The sequence below is a fragment of the Serinus canaria genome, chromosome 2 (assembly GCF_022539315.1).
Source record: "Serinus canaria isolate serCan28SL12 chromosome 2, serCan2020, whole genome shotgun sequence".
Taxonomy (NCBI): Eukaryota; Metazoa; Chordata; class Aves; order Passeriformes; family Fringillidae; genus Serinus; species Serinus canaria.
The window spans coordinates 65,289,511-65,302,306 of NC_066315.1; the positions used below are offsets into that span (position 1 = coordinate 65,289,511).

General features: G+C 39.6%; 1 protein-coding gene across 5 annotated transcripts in view; it reads left to right on the forward strand.

The window, feature by feature from the left end:
• Positions 1 to 12,796, forward strand: part of LOC103815122 (uncharacterized) — a 181,577-nt gene that overhangs the window by 41,062 nt on the left and 127,719 nt on the right. For 3 of the 5 annotated variants that reach the window (XM_050970703.1, XM_050970698.1, XM_050970701.1), the window contains 2 exons: positions 42 to 125; positions 4,659 to 4,831. In XM_050970703.1, the coding sequence (XP_050826660.1) occupies positions 42 to 125; positions 4,659 to 4,831 (257 nt within the window). The remainder of the gene's footprint in view (positions 1 to 41; positions 126 to 4,658; positions 4,832 to 12,796) is intronic. The other 2 variants (XM_050970699.1, XM_050970702.1) reach the window with 1 other exon arrangement.

Below are 12,796 nucleotides of genomic sequence, written 5' to 3' on the forward strand. Positions count from 1 at the left end.
TACTGGAAGAAACTATAGCTTTTCACTGTTGTTTTTTAAAGATCCTGTGAAATTTGATGAGCAAATCCTTTACTCTAAACTGATGGAGCTTCTAGATGAAGAAAACAAGATGCTGGACTTCCAAGGTAAGTAACAAAGTCAATTGCATAAAGAAAAATAAAACTCTTTTGAGTCTGCATGTGGGGAGGAGAGAAGGTAATCCATCCCCTTGAACTCAGAAGTCAAAGGGATGATGATTTTAATGCAATTCTGTAAGGTCTTTTTCTCCAAATGTTTTTGTTTTGTGCTATGTTTATGTGGTTTTAACTGTAACTTAAGTGGCGTGCTTTCCCTAGATTGCTTCACTGCACGTTGAATTCCACACTTAAGAAAGAAGGCTGGAAATATCATTGTTTATGTGTTCAAATCTGGAAATGGAAATCCTTATTTAAGCTGATAAATGGGCAGGCAATTTGTCTGATGTTACACTGTCATGTTACACTATTTTAGGTTATCTAAACAAGAATTTACACTAGCAGACGAGTAAGAAAGTGTTTTCTATGGCTTTGTTAGAAAATACAAATTGATGTTCCATCTACAGTAAAAAACAATTAAGTATATGAGAAGAGATTTCTTCACCTCAAGTGAGCAGTCTTACTTTGATTTTACTAATTTTTAAGGCATTACTTTAAACCTGGTTGATTCACGAGACCTTTACCATCGCAGCCTTTACACAAGGCCCACGTCTGCTGGTCTCCTCTGGTTCATCCTGGAGAAGTGACGTTTGTACAAGCCCAGCTCAGAGCTGTCCTTGTATTTTTTGCCTATCCACCCTCTCCTTTTCCAGGAGATGTCTTTTGAGGCTTCCTGTTGTATTTCAGAAATGCACGGACCTCGTCTGTCAGAGAGACGGAGCAGGCGGTTGCCGACGGCACTGGAGCTCCAGGAGCTGCAACTAGTTTTATGACTATTTAGTTTATAAGCAACTAAGTTCTGGAGGAAGCAAATGTTTTCATTTGCCTACGGTTGCAAAATCTCTTGAACTGGCACTGGCCATATCAGTAACATCTTTGAAACCCGTTTTATCTCGTTTAAATGCAGGGAGAAAAAAGTGCAACCATCACAACTAAATTCATGCAGACACTTTAAGCAAAAAACTTTACCCTATTAGCAAGATCTCAGTTGTTCTATTTTAATGTCAATTCTGTAACAAGAAAATGCATCAGCATGTGTGTCTCACTCTCCGTGTGCACATCAGAGCCCCCTGTGCAGGCATGAGGGCAGCAAATGGGGGACGCACTGCAGGCCACTGCTGTCGTGTGTCTCAAGCTGTGCCTCAGTGCTTTTATTTCTTAAAAGTGCCATGGTGGGTATCAGAGCTAGTCCTGTGGGTGAAGCTGCACACTGTTCTAGCTAAATTTATTACTTTTCTTTGCTTGGGTGAAGCAAATCCAGAAAAGAGAGATTTTCCTGGGGATGTGAAGCTTGTGCAGTTTCCGCCTCTGTGCATATATCAGAGTGTATTCATTTCTGCCTGTGTTTTTCCCTCCCAGTATTTGAACCAGTTGGTCACTTCCAACCCTTGTTTTTTTATCAGGGAGCAAGTCTCACAGGTATGGCTTCCCTACCAGTTTTATGGAAGTGGGCAGTTGAGCAGAGCAGACAAGCATTATTAATGTCTCCACTGAGGGAAAAGTTAATATGGGAGTTTGACCCTTATTAGCATCAGAAAAACCATAGAAAGCTAGGATTCATTTGGTTCCACTCTTACAGAACTGCTTCGTTTCTTCATTTGGCCACTGAGCTGAAAAATCACGTAGTCATACAGCCCTAATTAATAGATGATCCCCAAAGGAAAGGAAAGACCATGGCTCAGAATTTATATAATTGTATGTTTAAAACATTTTGTGGCTGAGCAACCTGTTGGCCACTCCTGTGGTATGTGTTATTTCATATTATAAGGAAACTTAAGAGGCAACATTGGTTGTTTGTTTTTAAAGATATAGACTACATAGTTTTGCCTTGCATTTTTGTCAATATACAGTTGTGATCCATTTTAAATGATGTTATGTGAATGCCATAAAAAGTAATTTCTATTATATTGTTCTTTGGCAAGAACCAAAAAATTGAAGTGCCAAGTTTTGCAGAATTTTAGTTGTCTGAATCTGGTGCATGAGCCTTCAGCACTGAACTTTTTTAGATACAATTTGTGCAAGGTTTTCTAGACCAGGTGCAGTCTGACCTTGGCTACCTGGCCGCACCCAGACACCAATGTGGTGGATAGCACCAGGTAGCCAAAATTATTTTTCCATGCGGAGTTTGTTACAGCTTTATGCATCAAACCCATCCTGAGGTGTAGTCTGCCGCTGAATATACCTTTTAAATTTTCATCTCAATATATACACTGCTGCTGTCTGATGGACAAGTACAGAATTTAATGAAGTCACAAGCAGTCAAGCTAATACTGGAGAGATTGTTTTAATTACAGTCAGGCATCTGCAAATACAGCCTGTGCTGAAGTGATTTAAGCTACAAGGAAAGCAACTTAGACTCTCAGGGTTAGGTACACCCAAAGCAATGAAAACTTTTGATGCCCATGCTAACAATTTCTAGCAACAAGTTTTTAATTAGTTTATCAGTCCATTAATGAATTTTCAGCCATTTTAGCCTCTGTGTACAAAGCATTTTTGACTTTGGCTACTTTTGTAGAGTGAGGATTTGGTTGCTTTTCTTTTGGTCAAGTATTTTGGTCTGGGGCATGACCTCAGTCCTCCAACCTGTGGATCAGTTCAAGCAAGGACCAACCTGATGCTGACCAAGTTTGAGAAGTTTCTTTGCAAAGACACTGTGGAAGGAGCAGATCAGCTGAACTAACCCTGTTCTCTCCTTGTTTCCAATTCAGGGAAATGAGCAATTGTGCTTAAATGAGCATATGTATCTCCTAACCAAATATTTTTCAAATCTAAATTGTAATTTATCACTCTATTTTTTAGAGTTGCTTCCCTTGAAAAGGCTTTTGAAAATGCTCTTTTCTTTTACTCTTTTTTTGATGAAATTTATGCTAATGAGTTCAGTGTCTTCCACCAAAATTGAGTTCACTTGGTATGATTCCTCACAAAAATAAGAAACACAAAAAAGTATATTTTGATTAATTCCTTCATGTTTATCTTTCCGAACCAAATGATTTTATTCCCTTTTTGACTATTGCTCTACCCTGAATCTACTGACTTCCCACGATGTAAACTTGCAGTGCTCCTGTAAAAGCAGTAAAGCAGCTGATTTATACCAGCTGAGCATATGGCCTGTTGTGTACAGCACAGCGTCAAGGGGAACAAGAGATGCTCCATCTTCTGCTTTTGGCAATGTTTCTTTTTCCTGTGCTTCCTGGGTTTTCTCTCTCCTAGCCAAACCCTTAATGTTACAGTAAATTTAAATGTAAATATTGTTTTGTTTTTGCAGTTAATAGTTGTAGGTCAAATCACTTTTCATTAGGTTTGTAAAGTGCTACATGAAGGGATGTGTACCCTAAGGTAATGGTTTGAGTTGTTTATATCTACTGTACATTTCCCCCAACATGATTTTGAATTGTATCCTGTTGTAATTAAATAGAAAACCCACCCTACTTCCTGTGTGTTGGTGGCACCGAGGTGATTTAAGTGCTCGGGAGGCTTAACAATTAAAGTCATTAAACAATGAGCAGTGAGCAAAACTGGAAATGTTAATAGCCTTAGTTTTATCTTTCCTTTTCTGGTCTTCATTAGAGAATGAAAGACTTCAAAGGAGACTGAGGGAAAAAAAACCTCTCTTTTAACTGCTTTCATGTTGTAGGATGGACAAAGAGAAGCAAAAAACTAGATATGGCAATTTCTTTAAGAGATAGGCACAGAGAACTATAAAAGCTTACATACAGAAATAGGAAGCAAGACACATAGATGTGGGCAATCTGATATCTGTTATTTTTTAATGATCCTAATGTGGAGATATGAGCAAAAATAGTTGTCATTATTTATGATCCAAACTATTAGTACTATAGTAGAGATCAATGAGAGGATCTTAATTTTTTAACATACATGATCAATTAAACTAAAAAAGACCAAGTTTCTCTTTAAGGCTGACTTTATGAATGAGATTTATTTTTATTTATGTGGTGCATGTACCCTTATGCTCTGCATATGTTACTGTAGTGAAATCAGGGGAGTGTTGTGGGTGAGAGCAGAACTGGACCCAATTAATTAGGCAGGAACTGCATGCATACACCTAGGGAAAGGAATCTAATAATTTGGGGTGAATTGAAAGGAAGATAAAATGCTGATGGAGCTTCACCTAAAGCTCCCATTCAATTGCAGTTACTACTTCTCTTCCTCAGGAAGGAATGCCAAAGTTGTCCCAAATCCCAGTCCCTCTAAGATGAACAGGTGAGCAAGGTGCCAGTGGAAATGTATATCATGCCTTTTAAAAAGTATCTAAGGAACAGACTCCCACATACTAAATTTGTGCCTGAATTCAGGTGTGGCACTTGAGGACAGTTTTCCTGGAGCTGGCACTTGGCACCTGCCAGTTGTCTTACTGATGCTGTTTCATACTAAAGTGTTGGTGGGCCAAACAAACTAGCTGAGAAGGTAGTAACCAGTGAATGAGCTCCCATTTGCTGAGAGATAGTCTGCCACTTTTGTTTCCAGCAGCCCGTGTCGTCAGTGAAGATTTTCCGGACGCTGAAATGCCTGTCAGCTCCAGTAAGGCATGTGACCTTCACAGGGAGCTCGAAGATGAAGAGATTCCTTCATATATCGAACAGTTTGAGAGAGATGTTCAGGATGACATAATTCTGCTTGGCAGCTTTTCACTGGAACAGGTCAGAGTTAAGAACTATAAGACAATTTTATCACTTGCTTCATAACATGATGCTGGCTTGTTAACCTTGTACACCCCAATTCTATTTCTCTGCCTGGCGATACTTATATTGAAGGAGGAAAGGATAACCATTGTCATTGGCATGCTTTATGTGACTGACACTTCGCTAAGCTAACGGCAGGACCTTTATCTTTGTCTCCATTTCAATGTGAATAAAAATAGATTGCCTTCATGGCTTCTTTCCTAAATAGTGGAAGATCTCTGACTGCTATGTAGTAATATTGCAATTGAGTTTCAATCAAGAGACTAAGTCTAGGACATCTCTCTCTGCCACATTTAACAGAGGCTTATTCATCAGTGAGCAAGCTCGGATTGGAGCCAGGGAGGATTTATGTAGCAATGTTCATTGTACAGAGGATAAGATTATTTCCCCATTATAAATCTGTAATATTTTTCAGGGTGGCAAAGCTTTCTAAGATTTTTTTTTGTCATTCATGGCATGAAGAGACGGGTTTTGGTTCATGTTGACAAAGGCACAAGTTTGCAGGGCTGAAATGATACTTGTGGGCACCTAATGACCATTTGTCCCTTTGAAAAATTTCATACTAAGACTAGAGGACAGGAAGAGAGATTAATTGATGAATCTATCATTTTTAATTAGCAACATGAGAACAGCGCACTGGCTCTGATGGGCTTAAAATAGGTTATCCAGTGACTGATGGTGATCTAAGCTTTCTTTTATTTTCAGGGGAAGTTTTCAGATTATTTTTTTCCACTGCAGGACTAAACCTTATCATTGCCATCTTCATGATGGTGAGGGACACAATTCTCTTCCTCACTTCTTTCCTCTAAATCCTGTAGCTGTATTTCATTCCTTGTGACTTTTTTATAGCTGTATGCATCATGCGTGGAAGGTGGTATGGGTAATACTGTTCAGAGAATGTGAAATGGAAGGGAACTGTGTGGGAAAAGGACTCAGATGGGACTAAGAAACTCATCTGCCCCAAGGGACTGATGGAGAATGAACCTGGGAAGAGGTGAACAGAAAGTGGTGCACCTTTCCAGAAGATTTTAATGTGTTGAGAATTTGCACTTTAGCTATGTTTGGGGTATTCACACGCCCCCAAAGCTTCATGAGGCTCTGTGAGACCTGAAGGAACACAATAGATGTGTCAAAACTTTGTTTACCCTCCCTCTAAACATGGTCACATGGCTGATCATCTTACTTGGAATTTTTTTGGAGGTGTTCAGCAGAGTTTGTTTCCTAGACAGAAGCAATCTATCTGATCACCCCAAAACTACATTCTGCTGATAACAACATATGTGAATTTACATGTAATACAATACAATACAATATGCTTTTCTTCCTTATATTAGTCCAAAAGAAAGGAAATCCTCATTTAGTGGGATTGACTGAACTGGACTACCATGAGTTTTTAAAAGAGGGACTCATTCTTTGCAACGAAGAGGTCTTGAGTGCCTGTGTTTTATGCCCATTCCTCACACATCTCTAACTTCAGTTTTTCATGCCCTGCTAGGGAATTTAGTTCCACTGACACGGTATTAGCTGTCACATCTGCATTCTGCAATACAAGGAGTATGAACAAGATCCCTGTAAAATCTGAATTGTCTTCTAGATCAGTGATCTATGCATCCATCCCTTCCTTAAAGTCTGCAGAAATGGTGTATTCAGTCCCTTTGAACAGAAAATAGAAGAGCTGACATTGGAAGTAGATGCTGCAAACATCATGTCATTGTATTGGGTTTACAAATTTTGGTAGTGGTGGGGGTGGCTACAGGGGTGGCTTCTATGAAAAGCTGCCAGAAGCTTCCCCCATGTCTAGCAGTGCCATTCCCTGGTGGCTTCAAGATCAAACACTGGCCAAGGCTGAGCCAATTAGAAATGGTGGTAACACCTCTGTGACAATGTATTTAAACAGGAAAAAAAAAAAAAAAAAGGCAGGCAAGCTATTGCACAGTTGTAATTGTGGCCAGAGAAGAGCAGAGGGAGAATTTGTGAGAGGAAATGCCCTGCAGACACCAGCCAAGGTCAGTGGAGAAGGAGGGGGAGGAGGTGGTGGAACAGAGATTTCCTGCAGCCCATGGAGCAGACCATGGTTAAGCAGCTGTGCTCCTGCAGACTGGGACCACCGTGGGGATGCAGAGATCCACCTGCAGCCCACAGAGGAGCCCACACAGAGCAGGTGGATGCCTGAGAGGAGACTGTGATCCTGTGGGAGGCCCATGCTGGGACATGGTCCTGGTGGGACCTGCAGACCAGTGGAGAGGTACCTATGCTGGAGCAGGTATCCTGGCAAGACTTGTGGTCATGGCGGGGACTCACACCGGAGCAGTTTTCCTTGAAGGACTGCATTGTGTGAAAGAGGGACACTGAGCAGTTTGTGGAGAACTGTTGTTATGAGATGGACTCATGCTGAAGAAGTTAATGGAGAACTGTCTCCGTGGTAGGAACCCTAGGCTGGAGAAGGGGGAAGGACTTCTCTTCCTAAGCAGTGGCAGGAACAACCTGTTCTGCCTGATGGTCTGACAGCAGCCCCCATTCCCAGTCTCCCTGGGCTGAAGTGGGTGGGAGGTAAAGTTGGGAAGGAGGGAGGGCTGGAAGGAAGGTGTTTTTAAGGCCTTGGTTTTTTTTTCTCATTATCCTGCTCTGATTTTGTTAGTAATAAATTCAATTAACATTTCTAATTCTAGCCTGTTTTGCCAGTGATGATTTTTAGCCAGCAATCTCTCCCACCCCTTATCTCAACCCATGAACCCTTCATTACATTTTCCCTCCCTTGTCCTTCTGCAAAAGGGAGTGACAGAGGGCTTTGGTGGGTACCTGGCATCCAGCCATGGTCAACCCACTACAGTCATATTGTATTCCAAGACCTCTAGCAATAGTGTGGGCATGCTAATTCTTGTTTAATTGATCTTTGTTCTTTAATAGACCTCTTTACTCTTTGATCCATGGGTATACCCCTGCAGCATTGCAGTGTTGATGCTTTTCTGCAACAGCTACAGGTTCATTGTTAGACTGCTGCCAGGGCCCTCAGAATCTGTTGCTGCTGACTTTGGGATGCTTCCAGCTTTTGTTGCTTGAACGTGTGTTTATTGGTTTGTAAAAGTCTTTAATTTTGTGAATGGCATTTACTTCTTATTCAGTAGAAAAACCCTTCCCTTCTCTCTGCAGGTTTAGTGAGTAGCAGATGTACTTTAGCCAGCATAATTTATGATTAGTTAATTTAATCTGCCATAATGACATAAAGTGAGCCTGAAACAAGCTTCTATCAATTTTGCCATTAGAGGTAGCATAATATTTTCAAATGTCTACAAAACTGAGTAATTAACCCTTGGGCTGGGTAAAGGAGTCTAACAGATATCTCCCTCACATTCCTTTGTTTTGACAAAATGAAAAAAAACTGTGGGAGCCCAAGGGTTAAAAATACCAGGGGAGATTTTACAGTATGGGAGACTGGTTTTATAAGTGAGGTTCAGAAACACACTTGAGTTGCTGCTGTTTCTTTTTAGGTTGCCAAAAATTCTCTCCAATGAGGCACCTGATTTACTCTGGAGCATTGCTGGAAGTGTTGGCATGAAAAGGATAGCTATGTATCAACTATCTATCCCTTAGTTACCTGTTTTTCTCTGCTTTGTAGCATTACAAAAAATGGGTGGCTTTTTTTTAAGCAGCAGCTCAGTATGTGAGATGACCATGATTCAAAGCTTTTGAAAGGGCAGATGCATTTCTCAAAATAATATTTTTTGGGAAAAGGGCTTATGTTAGATTATAGCTCTGTAACTTTAAGCTGTCTTGTTTCTTACTTCATGTCTTGCTTTGTAAATGCAGAAACTGAGAGCTGAGGTTGGCAAGAAATGCATAAAGGGAGATCTGATAGATTCTTGCAAAGAAAGCATTAAGCAGATGTCAATGTTCTGTTAACAAATGCATTAAAGAATATTAAATTTGGAAAGCAGTGCTGTTTTGTGTGACCTGCCATGTAGACACAAGGATTTCAAAGGCCCCAATGACATTTGCTTTCAATAAAGAAAAATAAACTCTGTTGCAAGAAAATCAAAACTTGAGACTGTGTTGTGGTAGAAACTGAGGAGGTACAACCGAGGCTGGATATTCAGAGCACCACAGAAAACCATTTGTCATGAGACAATGCAGGAGCACATGCTTAGGGGTGGAACTTGATCTTACAGGGCAGAGAAATAGGCAAGGAAATACCTGAAATAATGCTGACTTACCGTGTTTGCTTAAAAACGGGGTGCTCTCAAAACATGACAGACTGCTGGAGATGGAGCAAACAGTGGTGATTGGAGTGAGTGAGATTGCACTTGATGAGCTTTTGGCAACATAATCTTGTTATACACTAATTTAAATTCCATGGAAAAGTACTACCAACTCTAGAATTTTTAGCCGTTTCTGAACTGAGATAATAAAAGTGACTACTCAGTTTTATGTAGGTTCTCTCAGAAAAAAAAAATTAATAATGTGGTGACTGAAAGGATCAGTACTGCTCCACAAACCAAGAACATCTTTCCTGTTTGCCCATCCTCCTCCTGCAACTTGGTTAGTATTCTTTACCAGGGGTAATTTGTTCACAGCCTCCATCTCTCTCTATGAGTTTCAGCTGGCACATTTACCCCTCTGTGCAGGGCATAGCACCTTGCAGGACTTGATCATCATCACTATATAATCAATTTTGATCCATTACCTCAATGTGAATTACTCAGGAGCCTCTGAATATAAAGTGCAAGTTTTGCTCTTCGGTACCAGCAGCTGAGTTATAGTAGTAAGAAAGGAGCTATTTGTTGCAGGTGGAGAGTAATAAAATGTTGTCTTTCATCAAAAGATTTACCTTTTGGTTAAACAAAGGTTAATGCCTCAGGGTATTAGGTCTAATACTCTTACAGGGTCATTATCATCACTGCTCTGACTCCTTGCCAAGTCGGAGAGATCAATTTATATGATGATGGAGTGGTCAGTTTTCCTTTCATTAACAGTGGATAGAACATGGGTAAAATTTGGTACTACGTAAGATGGTAAATTTACTCTCCAATCATGAATTTAACCAGTGGGATCTGACCTCAGTTTGATAAACATCAGATAAAGCACCAATGCACTTTTGCTTGCATGTTCTACCCTGTTGGTAATACTGTCGTAGAGTGATATCTCAGAATGGTTTGGGTTGGAAGGGACCTGAAAGGTTGTTTATATCCTGATGGTACCTACAGACCTCCCCTCATCACAGCTTTAGCCTACTAAGCATTGTACAGTCCATTGTACAGTCTGTTCTGAGTATAACCCTTGTGGGAATATATTCACCTGAGAGCTATGCAGAGTTGAAGGTGACTTCTCGTCAGAAGAAACTTATTTTTGTCATTTACCAGGACCTTAAATGAGGGTCATGTGTAAATGAGTTGGGGTGGGGATTTTTTCTTGTTTGTTTTCTTTCTTTTCCTTTTTTTTTTTTTTTTTTCTTCCTGAAAATTACTGGTCAGGAATACAAAAGCTGAAAATGTTTAATTCTCACTCTATCTTAAAGTGGGTGACTTCATTTTAGGCAAGCTACCTATATGCTACATACACTATTTGACTATCAAAGCATTTCTGCAATCAGTTAGTATAATGGTTTTCATTTCATTTGCATGATATAGTAGGAATTATGTTATCTTCTTTAGAACATAATTTTCTTTTGAAATCCATCATTAGGCTGAGCTCATTGAATTCATTATAGGTAGCTTGTTCTTGCACTTGTGAAAAAAATATCACAGAATACTATGTTTGGGGGCAAAATACAAAAGGTGAATTTCCCAATGGTTGGGATATTGGGCTTCTGTCCCTTGGACTTCTGATTTCCTGCTCAGTGAGAGCCTGTGGCCCTCAGATGGGTGTCAGCACCCATAGTCTGGGCAGACCCATAGTCTGATGTAGCAGCCATATGTGTAGCACAGGGACTTCTCCACCCTGTAGGTTGGCAATCTGAGATTTCTAAATATCTTCATTCTATTAGGCTTGTTCCTGCGTCCTCGGTTGGAAGCCTGGGAACCTTCCAAATTTCTAAGGTTCCTACCTTTTTGCTTCTGGGCACTCAGATACTTTTTTGTTTTAAAGGAGCTGGGGGGGATTGAAGAGGGAGCATGGAGATTAACATAAACATAAACAAAAACAAAATAGTGGAAAAGATGTTCTATATGTTTGTTAATAGCCTGTAGCTTCCCTTTTAAATTGTGGCACATTTTTGATTGCTTTGTCCAGGAATTATATGAGTTTCATTTAAAGTAAATATTAAGAGTTTCATTTAAGTAAATATTTAAATGGAAGTAATGAAAACCATCCATATTTCCTATGTTTTTCACCAAAAATGAATTCACTTAGTTTTTACTGTATTCTCTCACACTTCAAGATCAGAAGGGCAATTAAAGAACTGAAGTAATGCTTGATATTCTATTGAGCTGGAACAATGATTCCTACAGCTGCTGTAAATGATGATACTGCATTTGCTGCTGCTTAAGGTAATCTGACTGGTCAGCTCTCTGGCTCATTATCCCACTATAAACTCCAGTAAGGAAGTCCATTTCTATGGTTCAATAAACAGAGGCAATTGGAAAGATTCTTCAAAGAGAATTAGTGATTGCCAAATCCTGATGAAGTTTAAGAGACTTCATCAAGTACTGGCCACCTGTTCAAAAGAAGCAAAACTCAGATGAGGATTGTAAGGAAACTATCAACATTACTGATGAATAGAGGCACAAACCTGAAAAAAATAAGTACAATAAAACCAAATTTTTAATTGCTCATGTATTCTCCAGATTTTTTTGTCCCCAGGGTTGTTTTATTTGTATTTTTAATACATTTTCAGACAAACTGTAGTCAGAGGTGTAGCTAAGTCTACCTTTGGTTAGCTTTTATGACAGGGGTACTCCTTAGCAGCATTAATAGACTACATGGATTTTGACCTGCAGATAAAGGAATTGCTCTATATGGTGGAAAGTTTTGCTTCTGTAGTCTTACAGCAGAGCTGAATTTGTTGAGTGGAACCTGTGCTGTATGGCACACCTGACCTTTACTTCATAGAACAGATTAATTCAAGTGGAGAAGAGCCAGACCTCTGGAGCCTGTCTAGTCCAACCTCCTGCTCTTGAGGTGTATTGAGTTTTTCATGTGTAACCAGACTTTTTAAGGGCTTTGGAGTTCACATCAGTCTGTAAGTGGGAAATATAACCAGTAGTCTGTAAGCTGAAATATGTTAAAATACTGTGAAACAGAGTCCAGTTGCATTACATGCCTGCTTATTTCTTTAGTACAAAGCTGAAAAATCACCACTGTTGTTCAGCCTGCTGGCAACCCATTAGCACAGTTGGTTTCTCTCATTACTGTGCCAGACCCTTAGACCAGATGCAGTTTTCAGGACTAGGTGGTTATGATGAGAATATGTAATAAAGTCAACATGTTCACTCAAAGATACATCAGCGCAATATGATGTTTTTATATAGTTACTCATATCAGCATTCAAATCAGAGAAAGATCTCAGCTGAATATGTGAAACAATTTCAGCAGAGACTTGGAGCAGGATGTGGGCTTGCAGGAGGAGGTCTGCTCTTTACAGAGAAGAATCATTAGGGATGGCAACTCATCGTTGCCACTGTTTTATTTGAGACAATCATACAGTAAACCATACTTGGTGTTTATTCCATTTCTGTAATTTTAATACACTAATGGTAAGTGAACATCTCATTTAATTGTAAAGTGTTCAAATATGTCTGCACACTAAAAACTGAGGATTATGTGAAACGGAGTACAAATGGGAATTGTTGGATAAAGTTAAAGTCTATATTTTTTATAACAATTATAATGGAGGCAGATTTGTGAGGCAATGCTTTACTGACAGTCAGAAAAAACAGGGACTCAGAAAGATGAAATAGATTGTAACCTCTGGCCTGAACATGATTTTTT